This window comes from Aptenodytes forsteri, unplaced genomic scaffold (assembly GCF_000699145.1).
Source record: "Aptenodytes forsteri isolate BGI_AS27 unplaced genomic scaffold, ASM69914v1 Scaffold137, whole genome shotgun sequence".
In the NCBI taxonomy this organism is placed as follows: domain Eukaryota; kingdom Metazoa; phylum Chordata; class Aves; order Sphenisciformes; family Spheniscidae; genus Aptenodytes; species Aptenodytes forsteri.
In genome coordinates this window covers 2,170,790-2,192,413 of record NW_008796221.1, presented here as the reverse complement: position 1 = coordinate 2,192,413, position 21,624 = coordinate 2,170,790, and the positions used below count along the sequence as shown (strand labels likewise).

General features: G+C 42.1%; 1 protein-coding gene across 1 annotated transcript in view; it reads right to left on the bottom strand.

Moving 5' to 3' along the window:
• Nucleotides 1-21,624, bottom strand: part of CELSR1 (cadherin EGF LAG seven-pass G-type receptor 1) — a 177,351-nt gene that overhangs the window by 80,500 nt on the left and 75,227 nt on the right. The window contains exon 3 of the mRNA XM_019474584.1: nt 155-377. Within this exon, the coding sequence (XP_019330129.1) occupies nt 155-377 (223 nt within the window). The remainder of the gene's footprint in view (nt 1-154; nt 378-21,624) is intronic.

The window sequence follows — 21,624 nt, the reverse complement described above, 5'->3', positions numbered from 1 at the left end:
AGCACAATTGCGCCGCTCTCGCAGGAGTCACTGTCAGAAATACCCAGTGACCTCTACACACAGATAATTTAGTTGGTGACAATACTTAACAAACACCCCCTAAGTTCAAGCAGAGAAGCCACCAGCCACAGAGCCCTTCCCCCCTGGGACTTACATGAGGGAGACGGTGAAGTGGAAGCGCTGCCGCAGCCCCTTGAAGGTGATAAAAGACTGTGGTGGGAAGCTCCTGGTGGTCATCTCGCAGTATGGCCGCTCATATTCGCCTGGGGGACACTCGCACTTGAAGCCCCCGATGAGGAGGTTCACACAGGTTCCTCCGTTCTTACACACCCCTGGAGCACAGCGGCCAGAGCGAGCGTTCACCTCGCAGTACTCTCCTGCAAGGGGAGAAGCAGACGTCAGGGAAGGCAACACCTCACCGCAGCAGCAAGCTGTGACACTCAGCTACCCAAGTGTTTCTGATAAAGGCTAAGCTGCTTCCAAACTTCTGCACCTGACCCCCTCCGCAATCGAGGTATGAGCCTGTAATTGCAGGGGGGTAAGCATGCTGCATCATCTTTCAAGTCTGAATTTTCAGGGGGGTGCGGGATACGATTTGCTGAGCAATCCTCTTGCAAATATCCAAAAACGTTGGCCCCCATTTTTGGATTCCTTGGCCGCTTCCAGACCTGGTGATAAATATAAAGCTGGTGACAGATAGATCTACATGGGAGGAGGTAACACCACCAGTTAAAAACTTGCATGCTCCCTGTCAACCAAAATATGTGTAAATTGCTCCGGCATTTCACTATGGGTTGGAAATTGTGTAAACAGATAAGTGTTTGCACTTCGCCTCGAGTGGAATTTGGCTTTGCTGCCCATGGCAGCGGCAGGGCACGGCTGAGCTCGTGACAACACTCACAAAATGTTTATAGAAAGAATAAGCAGGATGTCGATGACATACGTATTGCTTCCACGTTTCCCCATGTATCCTGCAGGTGACAGCCATTTTCTGAACCTTTCAGAGATGTGTGCAGTAACTCCCTGCAGAAGTTACAGATTCTGTGTACTGCTTGCTGAAGCTGTTTTCCCCCCAAATGCTTTGACTTTATTCTATTCAAAAGCCTGTATCAAGATGTGTTAAATGCAAGTACTAAAGAATCAAGTGTCTTGCTTTGTATGTATGCCATAATTTTTCCTGTGTTTGCCCAAAATCTGAGAGTGAATCACAGTTTAAAAAAACAATTTGTGATAATAATAATTTGAGATAGTAATAATTAGTGTTCATAATGTAGAGAGGATATCCACTTAAAAAATCTGCGGTTGGAACAAAAACAGCTGCTGAATTAATCATTGTACAGAAAGCTAAACCCTCTATGTGAGTTACTTAGTTAACATATATGCTTTGGCATGTGTCTTCCTAAGATATAAAGCGTGTTCAGATCCTGCATGTAAAATTGTTCAGAGAAATTGAAGATGACATATATAGTTGAATTTTACCCAGTAATAATGTCTGAGAAATAAATGTAGAGCAAAATGACACAACACAGGCAGCTGAAGGAATGAATACATTTGCAACAGTTCTATATTTGCATGATTACTTGCCACCAGATTATACAATTACATTAATTCAAGCACAGTTAAAACCGTGCAAATGCATTCCTGGAGGAAAGTAAAAGCAGCGGGAGCTGTGGGCAGTGACTCATAAACAAAGGCAAATTAAAAAGGAAAGTTTTGCTCCAGTTGCTGCTCCCACAGGTTCCCACGCCAAAGCCGCCCGCGCCGGGCAGCAGGCTGCAGCCAGCAGTATTGCCACATCCAGACCTGGATCTGCGCCTCTTTTCTATGCCAGGCTGTAAACTGCAACGGTTTGCAGCTGGTTTAGCCACTGCCCCAGGTGTAGCGATCTCTGAGACAAAGTGAGGTGGACAGCCCAGCCATTTCGGCTCTCCAGCTTTGCTGCCTTTCTCTTCTCTCATCAACATCACGTGCCTTTCAGGCAGGTACGATGTACGCTGGCAAAACGCAGGACCAAACACAGGAGTGCCGTGATCATGCAGTCAGCCAGCTGCATGCCCCATCCAGGTGGGCTCAGCTCCGGAGGACGGACCTCCGGCTCCGTGCTCCCCATGACGAGCAGAGCCATTGTACAACTGCCTCCTGACGAGCACATTTCTGGGTAACTCCTGGTGAGCAATATACTGGGGTGTTTCAGTGTATTTAAAAAGGATGTAATACAAAGCACAGGGGAGCTGAACATGTCTCTATAATAATAATTCTCACAGTTAACAAATTATGAAATAAATCCTTCCCATCATCCTACAGGGACTGCAAGCCAAAACCTCTGAAGTAATAAACCATATAGCTGAGAGTTCATCTCCGAGCTTGTGCTTAGAGCTTTTCTGATTCAGCACTGATATTCCTATATTCTCACTTCAACATATGAAGATGAAATGCTGTGAAAACCACTTGATAAATATCTTCCTGTTTCCATTTATTAACTGTGAGTACCAGGCAAGATTATGTGAATACACTCTCCTTGATACTTTAAAATGCTCTACAATGTGTTTCTTTTGGGAGAAACTGTATCTATCATCCAAGACAGAAAATTCCCTCAGTGTATTGGATATGCTGAACAAAGCGCACACACACATCAGATGCTCTAAGAGGACACTATAGAAAGCACTTCTTGATGATCCGCTGCACAAGCACGGCCAATCCCCCTTAAAACACACACATCTTGTGTACCAAAACTCTCAAAAACCTGGAAAACCACAATTCCTATAGAAAGACTAAACACAGGTTTGTTGCTTTAAAAAAAGTAGTAGGATATTTTGTGAAATAACTCTCCAACTCAGAGAGGAATGTAATCTTCCAGGCTTTCTGAAAACAGAATGATATATTTGGCAAAAGCAAATAACGCGCAGGCTTGAATACACAGGGAGAAAAAGGGAGCGAGCTGTAAGGAGAGATTCCTGGCACTGTAGCACGCTGTGGAAATGCCATGGCAATACGGAGGCAAAATATAAAAGCCTAAGCTGGAAGTCATTGACGGTTCTATATTAATTCTGTGATATAACAAGAATGTATAGACCATTTGTTTAGACACCTATACAGGCACAAAACTATTTAAGAGAAAAAAAGGCTTACAGAAAAGTTCTATTGAATTATGTTTATTACTCCTTTTCATTATGATGCTTAAAGAAGTAATTTAAAAGAATGTAGTTCAACTTTAAATAAGATCCTTTGTGCTATGTTCATTCAGCTGTAGCATCATTTGATGTCCCAGTTACTAAAATTATTCTGAATTCTCTTTAGTCTGTAATGTAAATGAGAACTGCATTTGATGCATATTCTTTGATGTTGAATTTTCATATTTTATGTATATTTACCAATATATTAAAATAGTGGTTTTGAAATCTCTACAGTAACTCCAAGACATCACTGTGCTTCAAGGCACAAAGGTCTACCAAGAAACTTGATAAATCCCTATTTACCCTTTTTTCCCAGAAGTAAAAAAAGTGCCTCAAATTACTTAGAAACATGGCATATTTGGCTTTATGAAGTAGCCATCTGAGCAAGTATTCGAAGCAGGGCTTTGATCAGGAGCACCTAACCCCTTTTGGCCACACAACACACCTTTGTGTGGCTCTTGGGCTTGTCACTTCCAAGGGCGGCCACCTCATCCCGGACACATTGCTGTCCCACAGCACTGCCCTGCGGGAGCTTTGAGGCACGGCCTGAAAAGCGCCCTCAAAATTTGAACTGAAGCCTGCATGGACTTGAAGGATGGGCTGGTTGCTGGCTGGAGCCGGAGTCAGAAGGCCCTAAGGGAAGAGCTACTTGAGGAGCTGAAAAGGAAGGGATCTGCATCCGCCAGCCTTCGGGATGAAAAGCGCCTGTGTGCCTGCTTGCAGCTGAAGGTCGGAGGGCTGGGACGTGCTGTCTGAGGGGATGTCTTGCAGTCTGGTGGGAAAAAATAGTACAGAAGGAGGGAGAGCTGCTGTGCAGCGAGGGTCTGGAGGGGCTCGGGTGATAAGAGCACAGCCCAGATAGCCGCCGCACACAGCCTGGGGATGGTCTGCGACACTGGCGATGCCGGCATAGCTCACCCCCTCACCCAGCCCGTGAAACTCCCCTTTGCTCCTCACAGCATTCCCTTTGCTAATATAATTTCATTTTTCGCACTGACCAGCATTTTAGGAATCACTTAAAAAAATAGTTATATACCACAGCTCTGTGGAATCCAAGCAGGAGACAGGACGCTTAGTCCCTCCAGCTGCTAAATCTAAAGCATGCACTGCCAGATAACATGGGCCATGGCTGCCTGTTATCTGCTGGGAGATTCTTGGGCTTTGAAAACATCCTGGCCCAAGCCAGCAAACAGTTTACTGTTACAGGATAGTAGCTGATCAAAAATAGTTATATACCACAGCTCTGTGGAATCCAAGCAGGAGACAGGACGCTTAGTCCCTCCAGCTGCTAAATCTAAAGCATGCACTGCCAGATAACATGGGCCATGGCTGCCTGTTATCTGCTGGGAGATTCTTGGGCTTTGAAAACATCCTGGCCCAAGCCAGCAAACAGTTTACTGTTACAGGATAGTAGCTGATCTTACTTGCTCACAATTAATATTGATGACTCTTAAAGCAACAAGTCCTGTGGCTTTTACACAGCCCTTTAGGATGCTTCCCGCAGCTGCTAAATCTAAAGCATGCACTGCCAGATAACATGGGCCATGGCTGCCTGTTATCTGCTGGGAGATTCTTGGGCTTTGAAAACATCCTGGCCCAAGCCAGCAAACAGTTTACTGTTACAGGATAGTAGCTGATCTTACTTGCTCTCAATTAATATTGATGACTTAAAGCAACAAGTCCTGTGGCTTTTACACAGCCCTTTAGGTAATGCTTCCTGGCTTTAAAGCCCTTGAGATCACAACGTCATAGTTGCTTTCGACACTGCTTCCTCCTCTCAACCATCATATATGTCTTCTCCAATTTTAGGACTAACTTTACAAAGACGTTAATCATAAAATTTCTCCTATTAATTTTATGTAAGTGAGGACACCACAATACCAGGTGTAACACAATTATGGTTATATTTATATATTTATTGGAATAAATACAGAATTACTCTACACTTCAGTTTACTGCAATGTGTTGCCACAATATCCCTGTTTAGGGACTAGTCCTCAAAAACTTGTACTATTCTCTGATTGTTTTTAACTGAAATACTACATTAAATATATATTTACATGAAGCAGCAGACCTGCACTGATGTTCTTGGGTTTTTTTTCCAGTTTCTCTAGACAAATGTTAATTTTTCACTCAGTATCTGTAATTGTTTGACTTGAACTGATTCTTCTCTCCTTTCCTCCATCCTGCCATTTGCTCTAGATACATATTAATCTTCTTCTCCATGTTTGTACTTGCTTCACCAGAACGGAAAACATTTTGAAAAGCTGATTTAAGCAGCCAGCCTAAAATGATGTACTTTAAAGTGGAAAGGAGAAACAACAAGAAATAGGGCAACTAAATTCTTCAAAGAATTCCCATTGACCCATTGCCCTCATAAAGAACCAACTATCATTAAAAATGTATTTGCTGTCTTGCATATTATGGGAAAATCAATCCTCCTTTTCCTCTAGTAACTAAGCCGCTACTAACCTTAAATGACAATTGGCACTAAAGCAATCAGTGCACTAAATAATAAGAAGGTTGTTAAAAACAAATTAGCTGCGGAATCAGCCTGGAAATCTCTACTGGGACAAGAGATAAAGAGGTTGGGATGCAACGCACCCACTTTAGGGGTAGGTTTCACCATAGTTTAGGCTGAGTGGGAGTTACCATAGTCCCCTCCTTTCCCCAAACTCGTTGCACTTTCCTCCCCCTCCCTTGTGTTGGCATTCATGTAATCCTGCCGTTGACTGATTTGTGGAGCTAAGATGGCAAAACACCATTCATTTATTTATTGTAGGGTTAGTGATCTTCTGATTAGGTCCCTCCTAGGACTGATGGGATGAATAGCACAGCAGGCACAAGGGAAGGAGGCAGGACCATGCACCCAGGAATAAGAATGAAGGAATGGTCTTAGAAAGGTTTAACTGCTATGGAAATACAGCTGTAAGCCATTTTAGATGGCTCATGTGTGAGTGTAGTGGCTCATGCTTGACTTAAGTGAACTGAATCCACACCTTCAGTGGATACCCACCTCTCTCCACTGACTGTGCAGGGATGTACTGCAGGAAGATTTGTCTAAAACGTAGGCGCAAGTCAAACAATAAAAATGAATATTGGATTTTGCTCATAGAGGGAAATTCATTACTTCAGTGGCTCTGTGGTGCATGAGCCTACACTCAGAACCAAATGGGAGAAGTCAGCCTCACCTCCCAGCAAATGCCACTTACCAATGAAACATTATACAAACAAACAAAAAAAAATCTACTGGTTTTATGAGAGAAGTTACCCAGCAAAAGTAACCAAGTCATTCTGAATGAAGGAGAAGCTGGATCAAATAGAAATTAGAAGCCATTGGTGTACTAGTGACTGTGGTTAATTAGGGGATGACTATATTTATGTACTATTTTATGCAGGTAACTCAGAAGTGCTATTTGAAGAGCAGAGGTAAAATCTGGGTCCCTTAGAAATCAATGGCCAAACCCCTACTGCCACTTCAGAGAGGCCGTGCAGATGCATTCGTTAGACTTAATACTGGCACTGATGGTCGTCACTTTGTGAGGTTTCCACATTACGCTGCTACTAAACATTCCAATTTGAAAATATACTTTGGTCTTTCCTTTTACCTATTCATTTATGTTTTTAGAATTGGGACTGATCTAGGAAAATTAAAATCAGCCCCAACCCTCTTACAGTGAGAAACACCAGCTTAAGGTCCACTTTGGGGTCTCCCTCCTCCCCTTCTGCTTTCTGCTCGCTTTGCTGCTTTCTGCACTGTAAGGGCATATTACGAGAAACAGGCTAAAGCAAAATAGTACATAAATACATAAACACACGCAAGCACACACCACACATGGAGACGTACACTCACACTGTTCAGGACTAAATCCCAGTGACTCGTAATGACAGCTGTCCTCTGTAATTTAAGTTGCTAACTGTTCCTGATTTAACAAGATGTATTTGCAAGAGAGTAACCTGAATTTAAAACACTAAGCAAAATAACAACAAAAACATTCCTTTCACACACTATATATATAGCTTGCCAAGTAGCTCTCTGAGGTGATAGATAGAAAACCATCCTGTAATAAGATACTCAGGAAATCACCGTTTTATCTCTGGATCTAGTTTATTTTTTCTGCAGACATAAGCACTAAGCTCTGAGCTGGTGGGAAGAGAGCATGCAGAACTACCGGTGCTTTCTCAGCTATGTATCATCCCTCTCTACCATCACCCTTCTCCCTTCCATGTGCCTTCTTCCACAAAGAATGCCTTCCGGGCATCCTTGATAACTCACAAATCAGATTTCCAAAAATCATGAGACTGGGCTAAATAAAGGTCATGAGATCTTTAATCATGAGACGCTGCAAAATAATGAACATGGGAGGCTTTTAATTTTCTTTTATTTGCCTCTGAAGCTGCAGGTGACATCTGCTGGCCCCAAGGCGTGTGAGAGCTCTTGGTGCTCAAATTCCAGTCCAAAACACATGACCAAAACCAGCTGCTCTGAGGGAGCTTCCATTCCCACTCCCACCCCAACAGGAAGATGCTACTTGACCCTTCCCAGCTTTTCTTCCCACCAGGGTCCTTGGGGACAGCATCTGCACCCTGGCTGTTCCGGGGTCCTGCAAGCTCCTGGGAGGAGGACGGCCACAATGAAAAACTCCCCTGGCCAAACAGGCAAGGGACCAGGGCCAGGACCCCATCCCGCCTCCTGATCCTTCCCCACTAGCAACCAAGCTAAACTGGATTTTACAAAAGCAAAAGCAGGGAAAGCTCAGGTCTCTATCTCTCAAGCTGCTTCGGGCTGTGCCCGCATATGCACTGCACACGCAGAGCAGCCACTGAAATGGTACCTGGCCCCTCGCCAGTCCAAAATCAGGCCCAAGATCCTACGCGCAGCACCACTATGAGCAAAGATGTTCCTCTTCTCGCCTCCTCCCTTTCCTTGGTCACAAAACAAAGCAAAACAAAAAACACCCTGCAGGGATGGGTGGATGGATGATTTGGGATTTGGGGTTTTTTTGTGTTTTTGCATTTAAATGAGAAGGAATAATTGGGAAAAAAAAGAAACAATACTGAGGAGGATTAGTGATATTTGGGGCACATCTGTTGGAGAAATGAATTAGTCTGTGGATTCCAGAAATTATGAGCATGTTCTCAAGATGATATATGGTCAATTTGAATGGTCACTGGACCTTGTCCTCCCATGCAACTTCCACCAGTGCTGGCAGGAACAGAGCACAGACAAAAGTCACGACTGAGTCTTTAATACCTGTGCTCTCTTCCTCGTATATTTGTTGAGGATTAAAAATTCTCAGTCATTAAGCTTCCACTCTGTCTACACCAGATAGCTCGCCTTTCATCTTCCAGCAATGAGGCCAGGAGTGGTACGAACACCAGAAGCACTACCAACACTTACCACAAGTATTGCAATTTTTTTTCCTGTAGCGCTCTGATGAGCAAAGAGCCAGACACTACAGTAAAAAAGAGGTGCACGCAACGTGCCTGGCTTCTCCCCGCCGCCAGCTCCCATCGCACCAGATATAATCACCCCCAGGCTTCTGAGGAAATGTTGAGGAAAAGCACTTTTTTGGAATGTGTTAGATGTGGTGGAGGAGAACAAGAAATAAAACATCCATGCTTTCAGCCTGCCACAGCTACCTACCAACAATTTTTGCTCTATGGGATCCAACAGCTAATTTCTTAATGTCTTAATCTTTACTCTTGGCTGATTTTACAACTATCTCTAAGCTCTGTAAATTGTTGAACCATTTGTTGCAATGTACAGTGCCCTCACAAGGTGTCATCTCCCTCTGCATTTGACCTGTAGGTTAAAGCTTTAGACACCTTTTTAGGTTCTGTCTCTCACCCAGGACTATACACAGCACAAATCTACACAAGAGAAAAAAGAAACACACCAAAATTTCCAGTTTATGTTGAGTTCTGTGGCAGGTTTATATGTAAGACAATTTATCATAATGCAAATCGCACTTATTTGGGATAAGATATGGTGATGAAGCAGTGCCTTTCAAAAGCCTAAGCTTTATCTCTGGATATATTTAGTAGGGGGAAAACATTACTGTAGATGTCAAAGATAAAACCCAAATTAGGTTATGCCATTGTGTCTGCAATTTGCATTATGTCTTACTTGGAATAAATCTCTTCCCTAAAATCCCACCTTAAAACCAATGAGAAACCTGGAGGTGTAAGAACAAAACGCATCTCTGCATAACGTACTTATACTCATTTACAGAGGAATATCCCTCCCTCCATTTATTTTTAAGAGAAACAATCATCCTCTACATTTACTATATATACATCTGATACTATTTTTTTTTTCTCTGCTCTCTGTGCCCCTTGATTCATCTCCAGGAGTGTTACTTGAGGAGGGGCACATGGAAGGAACCGAAGGCTGGAGCGGGCACCGCGGCTTGCAGGACATGTTCCCTTAGGGACAGCCTTTGCAGTCTGGTCCGTATTTGCATCCCTGCGCACCTGCAGGCACTTCAGCATGGGAACCAGCTGCCATGCCTAGTTCTCATCTCCTTCCACGGGCAGCAGTGAGAAGGAAAAAGGGCACTCATAGACTCGGTGTGCCTCTGCTGAGATGACAAAAAAGACTATTTCATCAGGCAAAGTTGCAATTTTTACTGGGCACTGAATGCCACCACTGGCACTGTTAATTCCCCAAGGCTGTTGTTCCACAGGCCGTTGTGGCCTCACACCAAGCTTTTCAAAAGACATTAAACTATTTACGTGGATGAGGAAAGCAAGCAAGGCGTGGTGGCTGTGCCAGGGGTGTGTGTGCAGTAATATCTTTTATCAACAGGAACTCAGGAGTTGGAAAACCAGACATGCTTTCAGGCACCGTCAGGCATCCCGCTCACTTTCAGCTTTGTTTCCCTAAGCTGCTTTCCACAGAGGAAGACACCAAAGGGCTGCAACTCCCAGTTCCCAAATTTGTAGGGAAGGGGAAAGGTCTAGCACTTATTTTTCAGCAAGTTAACATCTTGAAGCAGTTGAAAAAGGGAACATACCTGCAAATAATTGACCTCAGAAAGAGAGGAAGAAAGAAAAGGGCTCGGGAATATGGGAAAAAGGAGTTCAGGGTCTCCCTTTCAATGGCAAACATCACTGTTTTCTTTAGAAGAGTCCAGCCCTTATTCCACTAAGATCCTGTTTAATTTTCTCCATGTAGCTGTTACAGACTTGATGTTTCGGCTCAGAACAAGAGACAAAGCACAGGAGAAACCATCTGCCCTGGTCCCCAGCAGCCCACTGGGATTAACTGCACAAGCAGCTAACTCTGCACACCTCCATTAAAGGAAGACTGGCGAGAGCCTGCATTTTGTGTTTTCCATAAATCAGAAGTTTTCACAGGAAAATCTCGCTCTCACATCTTCTGCATAATCCAACGCTATGGTAAAAATGATGGCATTTAGAAACAGGCAGGCCTCAAACCAAATCATGCTCCTTAAGGTCCTAGGTTGTCCCAGAAACTCTGGTGGAAAGAAGCATAATGGCCAATTAGTGAGAATAATTGAAGAGAAGCCATAAAATATTAATAAAGCAACTGAAAAACATGCTTAAAGTAAATCTACTATTGTAATTACATCTTAGGAGGCTAGGATTTCAGAGCTTTATATTTTCATTTTATATGAGAATTATTAGGTTAAAAGGAAGTTATACTTAAAAGTACTGTATAACTGTATTGTAGTGCGAAGGAATTCAGAGGTTTTGCTTGACAGGGTAGATAGAACTAGCAAAACCAATCTGATGCTAATCAAATTTCCGTTATTATACACTGAAGGCAAATTTTGAAAAAATCAAAAATGCCCCTTTGCTTGTCAAATTAAAAGGATCAGGGTTAAAAAGATAATCCCATAATCTTATGTTTTGGTAGTCTCAAAAATATTTCCTAAATAGGTCAGTAAACATAAACTGAAAACAAAAAGCTACTTAATCAGGGAAACTGATTTTTCTTAATGACTCTTGAAAAAGTCATTGTAATGTCTCACACAACTCACAGAAAATCTCAAAATCAATGTATTTTTAAATCTACAGAATAGGTAGAATTTAAAAAGTTACTAGAAATTAAACAGACTCATCAAAAATGAATCCAGCCAGCTTCCACAACTTGTACTCAACTCTTGTTACAACAGTTTAGTAGATTAAAATTCAGCCTTTGTGTAAAATATGGTTTCATTTTAAAGTCACTTTAAATGATTACCGTCTTGTTAGAGTTAATATACTTTATTGTGTCATCTAGATTGTGTTTAATTATTAATATAAGACACTCATCTTCATAATAAAGTTTCTTAGAATATGCACATCAGTGTGATGACCCCTTGAACCTGGGTGGCCCTATCTAATTAAAATATGCTTTTAAATTATTGTATTGGAAAATGCTGTTTAATAACTCTCATATGCTTAGCTATGGAGAATTTGAGAGACAGCCTGAAGTATCTTCATCTTGATCTTTAGAAACTGAAAATTCAGGCCAATGACTGCTCGGGAAGTTGTGATTTGGGAGCACTGTACAGTGCAGGTTGCAGAACAAAACCTGCCCCAGGAGGAGCAGGGGCTGGGATGCAGGCACTGAACCATGATGCTCTAAACAAAAGAGCATTTGCAACAACAATGAAGTTGTGGTTCCCACCATGCTCGGCACAACTGTATTGCAGAACTGCAATTATCTTGATGTTCAAGGCCAAGTGCCTCAGTCTGGTGCTCATCTGTCGAAACTTTCAATCATCACAACACAAAGAACAGACACACAAGAAACTACTTTATATTTTTTCCTCCTTAACAGGACATTATCCCGATACCCTCATCTCTGCACCCAACCGTCCTTCCTGCCACCTTCCTGTTGTTTATCTACTGATGGAAAGAAAAATGTCTAACTTGGGAATTATAAATATGTACAGAAGCCCCATACGTTCTTCATAATTCAGTTTTACTGAATCGTAAGGGGGCTTCCTAGTTTTGTTTCCCAGTGTTGTAGGGGGCTTCCCAGTTTTGTTTCCCAGTTTTGTATTTATAGCCAGGAGAAAAGGAGCCCAGTTACCTTGTTCCTTGGAAGTTAACTTTCTTTTTTTGTTTTGGAAGATCTAAAATATTTAATTCCAGCCTTCCTGGAATTTCTTTTTTTAGCCTTTACCTCTGATATGCTGTGAACATTGTGAGGGGCTTTCCAGAACATGACGCACATTGAAAAAAATATTATCACATTATGATTTTATCTTCTCCACAAATAACTTAAAGGCAAGTTGTTGGGTTTTTTTCCTCCTCCTTTCTCTTCTCCTTTTTCCCGATCTGATTTGTTTTCAGTGAGGAAAAAACAACCAAGACACCTAGCCATTGGCAAAAAAACCCACTTAAAGGGTAGTCTAATATATGGGCTATTTTGACGCTTAGCAAGTGTATGTTTGGGTGTATTAGAGCGCATTTGTGTGGCTTAAAATTTTATCCAGCTAACCTTTCTGACATTAAACTATGAGAAAAACCCGCAAGTCTTACGTTACACAAGGCTTAACTTGGCTAAATTAATAAAAACACAATTGTAAACTATGGTCACAGAGAAGTTGGCCATTGTTTAATAAACTGCTGTTTAAAATATTTTAATTAAAACAAATCTCAGTGTGTGTAGTTTCTCTTAGATCAGTGTTCTGCCATGCATATATATGTTCACAATTATGACAGTGTGTGGGAATTTAGCTATGTCAGTGAGGAGGGGTTTTTTTTTTACATGTACCTATAAAATTATAATATCAAATAGCTCCACTTCATGTAATTATGCTCCACCTTCCACTTTTTTTTTAGTTATACCAATGAAGATAAGCAAATGCATTATAACAAAGGTTTTCAAAAAGCCTGGGAGAATTGCGACTCCCATTTAGGTGTGGTAACAGAAATCTCATCAATGTAAAACCAGGAGTACAAGTCAAGAGCTTAAAAACTGCTGAAAATTGACGGAGCAAGATCATTCAAAAAGAAATATATGTACAACAGGTTAAAGACAATAAAAGAGATTTCACATATGCTAGAGCAAAGGGAATCCTAAATTTAGACTGGTCCGTTGTTAACCAGAATGCCAATAGGAAACCCGAGGTGCTCAATACGTATCTCTCTCCCATTGAACACCACTAACCGATAAGGTCATACTCAGAGGACATTTTCTTGCCAAGAGGAAGGAAGGAGAGGTCAGGTGCCAGAGGTAGGCAGGTACCCACGCCAGGTTAGCAGTCTGCCTTGCTCATGTAAAGCCAGCTGCCTGGCTCGTGCAAACACGAGCTTAGCTTGGCACGGTTTCAGGGTCAAATGTGTTGTTTTCACATCAGGGATTTGACAAGATTTGACTTTAATGAAAGAGACTGAAGCCAATGTTAGCCATGGCAGGGGATTTGGACTAGGGGATCTTCAAAGGTCCCTTCTAACCCAAACCATCCTATGACCCTATGATTATACCTGGACATTAGGGCTCGATAGTAAACACCTACATTGTAGAAGAGCTGGGGCAGCACTTGTTCAACAGCAGCAACGCCGTCATGCTGCAGTGTGCGCTCGCAGGCCTCTCATGTCTGCAAGCTCTTTGACTTCATACCGTACAGCCCCCAATTAAGAACCTACTTTCTCCCCATATTGTAACGTAATCTAACAGACATCAATGGCATCAATAGCAAGTAGGTGTAAAAATGTAACTGTAAGCATGGAACCATCCTCAAACAGGTTATTGCCCAAGTTCTTTGGATGCTGAATTTTAGCTAAATGCTACTTAAAATTATCAACAACGGGAGAGAAAGTGTAAAATCATCAGTAATAAACTCTGCAGGTGACAAATAAGGGGAGTGGGTAAATTAAGAGAAGAACAGGCCAGCCACACAGCCATCTCAAGGAGAAGCAAAAGATGAGCTGTAATCAGCAAGGAGGATTTCCTAGACCCTGAACTGTTTGGAAGAGCTGAACTCATAAGTATATTGGAGACAAACTTCTAAGGTAGCTTCTGAAGCCAGGGCTAAGTGACTATAATGCTGTGTGATCTGCTGTTTGCTTTTACAAAGCACGGTGGGAGCACCTGATAAGACAGAAGTCTTGTCAAACAATTCTAAAACTGATTAAAAAGAACACACACAACATTAAGTCTGTAGCTAGGTTTCCACATGACAGCAGAGGACTTTGATCAGTGCAAGTATTTCCACGGGCAAGGAGGGTAAGACACGAGGCTCCGGAAGAGGCATCTGAACCCCCGGCACTTACAGCAGTACAGCTGAATCAAAGATCCTACATGCAGCATCTCGGGGTGGGGGGCAAGGGAGGGCTCATACATGACTGGGAAAACTTTCAAACTTTAAACAGTAGCCAGTTTATGCACATCAGGATGAGGGTAATGCGATAAAACTCTTTGCTTGGGTTTAGGAAAAGGCATAGCAGATTGATGTGAAGGCTGCAGGCCATTTACACCGTTTGAGAATTAAACTGTCAACAAATACACCACAGTAATCCAATTAGAAAAGGCTTTTTGCATCCTGACAAGTAAGCATAGCTTGAAGATTAGCTGAAGGACATATCCTCCAGATAAAAATCCACCTATAGAAGTTAGCACACCTCTTCAGTGAGTCCTGTGAATCTGATATAAACTCCAGATTTCCAACATTCATCTCCTGTGACTTGGTGACATGGACAGAATATAATCAACAGAAACACGACAATATTTAAAAGTTTAATAGACTTCAGCTTTTGACTGTGTTATATAAAAATGTAACTTTACTCTGTTTTTATTGTTTCAGTTATCTTCTGGAGCAAGCAGTCATGCAGTTGTGCTATCTGGGCCATAGCCTCAGGTCCAACCCAGCATCACTTGGGTCCAGCCATAGGGATGTGGCATGCTGGCCCCATCCCTGCACGCATTAACAGTGAGCCTTGCCACAAAAACAAGCAAGGACCCATTTCAACATGCACAATAAATCTCTGAGTTAAACACTGCAGGTGAGTGTTTAAACACAGGCTTCTGCTGAGAGTCTGTGTCAGGAAAGAAATGTCTTTCATGGGGATCTCCCCCAGGTTTCCAGCCATGGGCAGCCCAGGAATGGTGCAGAAGAGCTGCTTCAGCTGCTCTGGACTTGCCACTGACTGCTTTTATGTGACCTGGAAGAGGCGAAGATGCTGTGCCTCAGCTTCCCATCCCTTTGGTGAGGGGGACAACACCCTCTTGCTCAAAGGGGTGTCTTGGAGGCTTCCTTTGCTGTTAGTAACTTTTGCACAGTCCATAGCGATCCTTAGATGAAAAGTGGTTTGTACAGGTACAGCTTGTAATGATCTGAAGTCATAGCTCTCTGACAATATATATAGACCCAAAAGCAAGAATTTTGCCAGGTGATACCTCTTAATCTGAATATCCAAAACTAATACTTATTTTCAGGAATTCATGACACAGAATGGACATCATGCTAAAAGGAGAGGAAGGAAAGTAAGTATCACAAGTGACTGCTGTGCTCTTCAAATGCAGCATGCACTGCCCAAGAGCAAATGGAAGACTTATTATCCATGGCTAATTGCAAAGAATAGGTTGTATGGGTTCCTTATATGTTTAGATACCAAGTCAGCTCATGAGACGACATCTGGGGTTCATTGCTTTTTGGCATGGGTAAATGCAGTGGTCATATGTGGAAACTTCAAAGCACTGAGAGTAAGATTTATGAGACGCTATGTCTCGCAGTACATAGCTGAGTGGTGAAGATCATAAAAGGAGAAAATGATAGGCTTTTCCAGCTTTTGAACGAGTCATGCTCTGAAAAATGTTTGGAGGAGTTAGGCTCTGCTTCTGGACCATCCACTGCACTGCTTACGGGGTCCTCGCCAGCCGGCCAAGTGCTGCGAGCCCCTGGGAGCTTGGAAGGGGCCACAGGCTGGGAGGAAACAGAGGTACCCGTCTGTACGCAACCGCTGCCAACCACAGGGACACAGCTTGCCATGTCTACACCAATGGAGATGTCCGCTTATTCAATGAAGGCAGAAGAGGGCTTTCCTCACAAAAATTTCATGCTGATGAGACAGAGAAAGTTGAAGACTGATGGAAAAGACTGTACTGGGACATCTGTGCAGAGAACAAAACTAAGGAGTACTAATCATAAGGAAGGATCTTATAAGCAAACAATCATTTATCTCTCCATCAGATGTGAAAAACTTATCTCAGCTGCAGAGAGCAACAGGTCCACAGCAATCAAAGGGAAACTGTGTTGCAGTTACAAAGACTTAGTTTCACTACAAACATCAAAACAGCATGGCATAGCACTGCTGAAAAAGAAGAAAAATTTCAAGACCTGCAATGTTATACAGACCTTCACTGGGGTGCAACCACACTACATGAGCCTTCTCACGGTATTGCCATACAGAAACTGTAAGGAAAGGGAACCAGGTATACTCCTCTGAGGCACCAAGAAACAAAGAAAGTTATTAAAAGGCTGATAGTCAGCACTCGACTTTTCCTGCATCCAGAATCAGCAGAAAAATTCCATAAAAAACTGTTAAGACTCTTGCGAATGGGGAAAGGTACAGCCTTTAAATTCTGAAAATGGTGCAAATCACCCAGCGCCCTAATAGATGTAATTAAACTCTTGAAAATGAATATACTATTTTTAACAGTATTAGACCTTGCCACTGTTTTTGTATGTTTATTATATAAATGCACCTGGAATCCAGCAGCTTAACTTTGAAGACCTGGACTAAGGGACACTGTTAAGGCAGCAATGATACAAAACATTTTAGTGCCTTCACGCACTAAATGTTAATGCATCGCCTTAACATTTGAATGAGGTATCAGAGAAATGACCCACGAAGTTGTCCCATACTGTAGACAATATCCCTACATTTGTGGGAGTGTTTGGGAATGACAGACCTTCTTCTTTTGTGTTTTGTAGCAAAGACAAACGTGGTCATGGCTGTTTGAAAGTGCTGGCAAAGCCCCACAACCCTGTGAGGATAATATTTGTTCAGCCTTGCCGTTGCAAAACCATGGCCTTTCATAAGCTAAACAAGGAGTTAAAGATGCAGTAAGGAACATGAAGGAATCAAATGAAGGTTTGCTGCACAGGATTTTGGCTGTTACACACCTGTGATCCCACTGCTCCAGCGGAGCTGCAGAAGTGTAACTGAGAGTGGAATTTCAGACCCTCTTGCCCAAGATAAAACACTCATTACAGCTACCCTGGCTGCCAGGTTTCTCTACTTGAAAGCTGAAATTCTCCCAAATAAATCTCTCTGGCCTGAAGAATGAGAATCTGGTATCAGTCTGAGCTGGGAAATTACTGTCTGAAGAATGGATATAAGTAAAGATAACACAGAAGCAAATCTTCACATTTCCTTTTACTGCTGTATGTTTGCAAAAGCCAAATGCTGAGAACTTACTAAACAATACGAATAGGGACTTCTGGCACGATGCTGTGAAAACAGCTATAATTACCTTCTCATGACACAAAGTCAGAATTCATGGCGGCCAAGTTAGATATCGTGATTCCTCATGTCAATATGGTATCACAAAAATAAATTAGGAGGAAAAATGTGTAACACGTAAAAGATCTCTAATTGCTGTATTTGATTACTAGAAGATTTACAACCACTTAAGATTTCTCCCCTCTCTGAAGCGAAATACAAGGAGAGATGCAGAGGATATGGGAAATTCTCTGATGACCTTTTTCCCCAGAAATTGCTCCTTGCTAGGGGTTAGGTAGCAAAGGAGGCAGAGAGAATGCCCTGTGCTAAGGAGAACTGTGGGAACATTAAATCTCTTCCTTATTTCAGGGGTTGAGGTTTTTTTACCCCTTGAAGTGCTTTTGTTCTGTGACAATTACAGTTTACTTTTTGGGAGCACAACCACAGAGGAGAGCGGTTGCAGCAGCTGCTGAGCAGAAGGACCGTGGGCATCGAACTGCAGCGAGAGCTGCGGGATGACCCAGCGATGGCAGGAGGCACCCGCTCACAGCAGGGCAGGAATTGTGGGAATTCACACCCAAAAAGGTGGCGACTTATAGCCGCAGTGGTATATCCTATAGGAGGCATCATTCAGGAACCGCTGTGGCAACCATGCCTCCAATACCAGTGTGGATGACATGATGCATTTGTTCTTCAGGGATTTGCCCCTGGGGAGTACGGACAATTCCACCTCTGTCCAAGCCTTCACCTATAGTTCATCTCAGCTGCTTCTGCAGCACTCAAAGATACATGAAATAAACCTGGAAAAATTACACAGGCTTTCCGCAGTGTTCAAGTTCATTGAATTTGTTTACTTAACTTAAATTACATCCTTTAACCCCTTATCCATGCACATAGCTCCCTGCCATCAATGGCACGATTGTTAATGTGTACATTGTTCCCTTCTCTACACTAATTTGTATATAAAGAAAAGAAGTTAAAGGGGTCGCTATTCTGAAAAAAAAAAAAGATTAAAAATATATGTCCTTCTTCACCCGTGTCCTTACACCACAGGAAGTGAAGCTAATTCCAAAACACCCCAAACTAGCCAGTGATCAGGTTTCAGAAATATCTTGTAGAAGCTCGGTTTATCTTTGTGCCCGTAACAGAAGACTCCTGAAGACAGAGAAACTTTCATCATGTATAAATGACTAACAATTACATCAAAACAAATGGAGGGCTTCAAAGCGGGGTGGAAAAATGGGGGGAAATTCCATCTGATTAAGATAGGACATAATTATCTTCTACAGGAAATAAACGCTATATTTTTAGCAGGTGACCAGTCAGATAGATTCAGTACAGGGTTGTGATTGTGCAGTGATTTCTCATCGAGTTGCAGCGTATCTCCCCAGAGAGATGACAGATCTTAGTATTTTCTTGTAATTATTTTTCTACATAGGCTCTTAATTGGGAAATTGAACCATGAGAGCTCCCAGAGCAGGCTGCATTTCATTGACTATTACCATTCATATTTCATCTTTTACAATTAATTAAAGATTCATAAGTACCTCATACTGGCATGTTACTACCCTGAGTTAATACCACGGCAACATTTCGGTAATACCAGAATCTCCCAACTTTCAGCCTTAGCAATTCTCTGCTCATTCCGATTTACGATCACTGCGTTCTGTGAGCCAATACACACTGCTGCTATTGAAACCAACCTATGCTGTTTAAATATTAAATAGATATAAAATCAGGATCGTTGTAAACAATAAATATTTATATACAAGTGGAAAACACAGTATTATGATTAATTGCTACAAACTGAACTTGCAAATGGATATGAATGTATTTAAAGAAAGGACAAAAATCATAGGTAAAATAAAAGTTCTTAAGGGAAATGGGGACAAAATTCAATAATGCATCTTCATAAAATATTTCTGGTAATAGATTACTTGTTGACAACATTTTCCACCTCGTTCTGTAAAGGGGATGAAGATCAACCGACTGATGACCACCATATGTGGGTAAGTGTGTCAGGTTTGATGGAAAAAGCATTCTCATACAACGTGGAGCCTAAAGGCACTAATGTAACATAAACCAACCACAGAGTAGATACTAAATTTCTACTGCATTCATTCAGCAATAAAACAGAAATATTCAATAACATTTGTATCAATTTACAAGGTAAGGGATTCCAGAGCCCTCTTGATCATGGTTGGGTGTGTTTTCCCCTGGCCAACCTGACTGCGATCACGACCCGAACTGTCCTTCCAAAGAATAAAGTGTTTCACTGAAGCGTAGTTAACTCTGAAACCTAAAGATCTCAAGGCCATAAGCAGCGCTCACTCCTTAACTTCTGATCACTTTAATACCCTGGCAGCAAGACAGTTAATTTTTAACTCAACAACTATGCACTGAAGATACAGTTACAGATCAAATCTTTCTTTGTGTATGAATAATATGGTGCCTCTCCTCTAAATATGTACTGTGTCTGTTCTGACTACAGCGTTAATTATTAAATACATTCATCAATTATTAATATAAGATTATTCTCTTTCATTTTTAAAGTGTATTTAGCTTTTTTTTCTGAAGATTCCTAGCAAGGCACCCTCAAAATGTGATGTAGGAATGCATGTCATTTCAAAACCTAAGACATGGATAAATTAATTCTATTTATATGCATATCTTTGTTTAATGAAACTTGCTACTTCTAACCATTCTTTTTTACAGTATAATAGTACATAAACCTGTTAAATGAAATCAACTGGTCATAAAAACTATTTTGTGATACCTAATGCTGCACGTAATTTGCATTAGCTATATGTAATGGATAATGGACTTTATAATGTATTTCACTGTGGAAGTCATTCATGAGAAGCCTGGCAGGAAAATCACTCCTCAACAAAGACCAAATATCCCAACCACCTCACAGCTCTATTCAGGGTTTCACCGGTCAGGAAAAAAGTTTGTCTGCATCTCCTTAGGAAGGTCCTGCTGCCCTAAGCCCCGCGCTGATCTTGCGGAGCATCTTCTCTCCCCCTTGCTGGGGAAAGCCCAGCTCAATTGCTGCTGCCATGTCCCTGCTCACTGACTCCTGGCTCCTTCCACCGTCGCATTTTTAATTACAGCCCTGAGCCAAAAGCCACGGGAAGTGAAGGAAAACCCTTCCACCTAGAGGGCTGGATCCAGCCCAGTAGGCATACACATCATCTAGATATTTTTACATGGAGACTTAAATAATTTATGTTTTCAATTTTTTATAACTTCAGCAGTGAGAGGCAGTGTTGGGAACAGCCCCCTCTGCTTCACCCCTTGTTTGTGAGGGTCACAGAAGACATTGCTGAGCCATCAGCATGAATTACAGCTGGCAGCACGTCAGTGCAGAACGCTTAACTGCGTGTGCAGTTTCAAATACATAAATAATCCCACTGACTTTACTGAAGCACCAGAAAACATTCAGCTAATATTCTTCCATAACTTCTCAAGAATATTTGAGAAGCATCACTTTGATCTTTATTAGCTGTGAAGTCCATGATGAGGCAAAGTACGTTCCTCAGCAGGCTGCTGGAGACAGGCCTGGAAGCAGCTACGTCCTTCTGGAGTTTATCTGGACATATATGAGAGTTTATCTGGACATATATGATGTTTACCTGGAGTTTATCTGGACGTATATGATGATATGATACATTGATAGCTATAAACGCTTCAGAAGGGACAGGCGAGGAAGGAGAGGCGGTGGGGTGGCCCTGTATGTTAGGGAGTGTTTCGATTGTCTAGAGCTCAATGATTGTGATGATGGTACGGTCGAGTGTTTATGGGTAAGGATGAGGGGGAAGGCCAACGAGGCAGATATCCTGCTGGGAGTCTGTTATAGACCACCCAACCAGGATGAAGGGGCGGATGAAGCGTTCTACAAGTGGCTGGCAGAAGTCTCACAATCGTTAGCCCTTGTTCTTGTGGGGGACTTCAACTTCCCGGACGTCTGCTGGAAATACAACACGGCAGAGAGGAAACAGTCTAGGAGGTTCCTGGAGTGTGTGGAAGACAACTTCCTGAC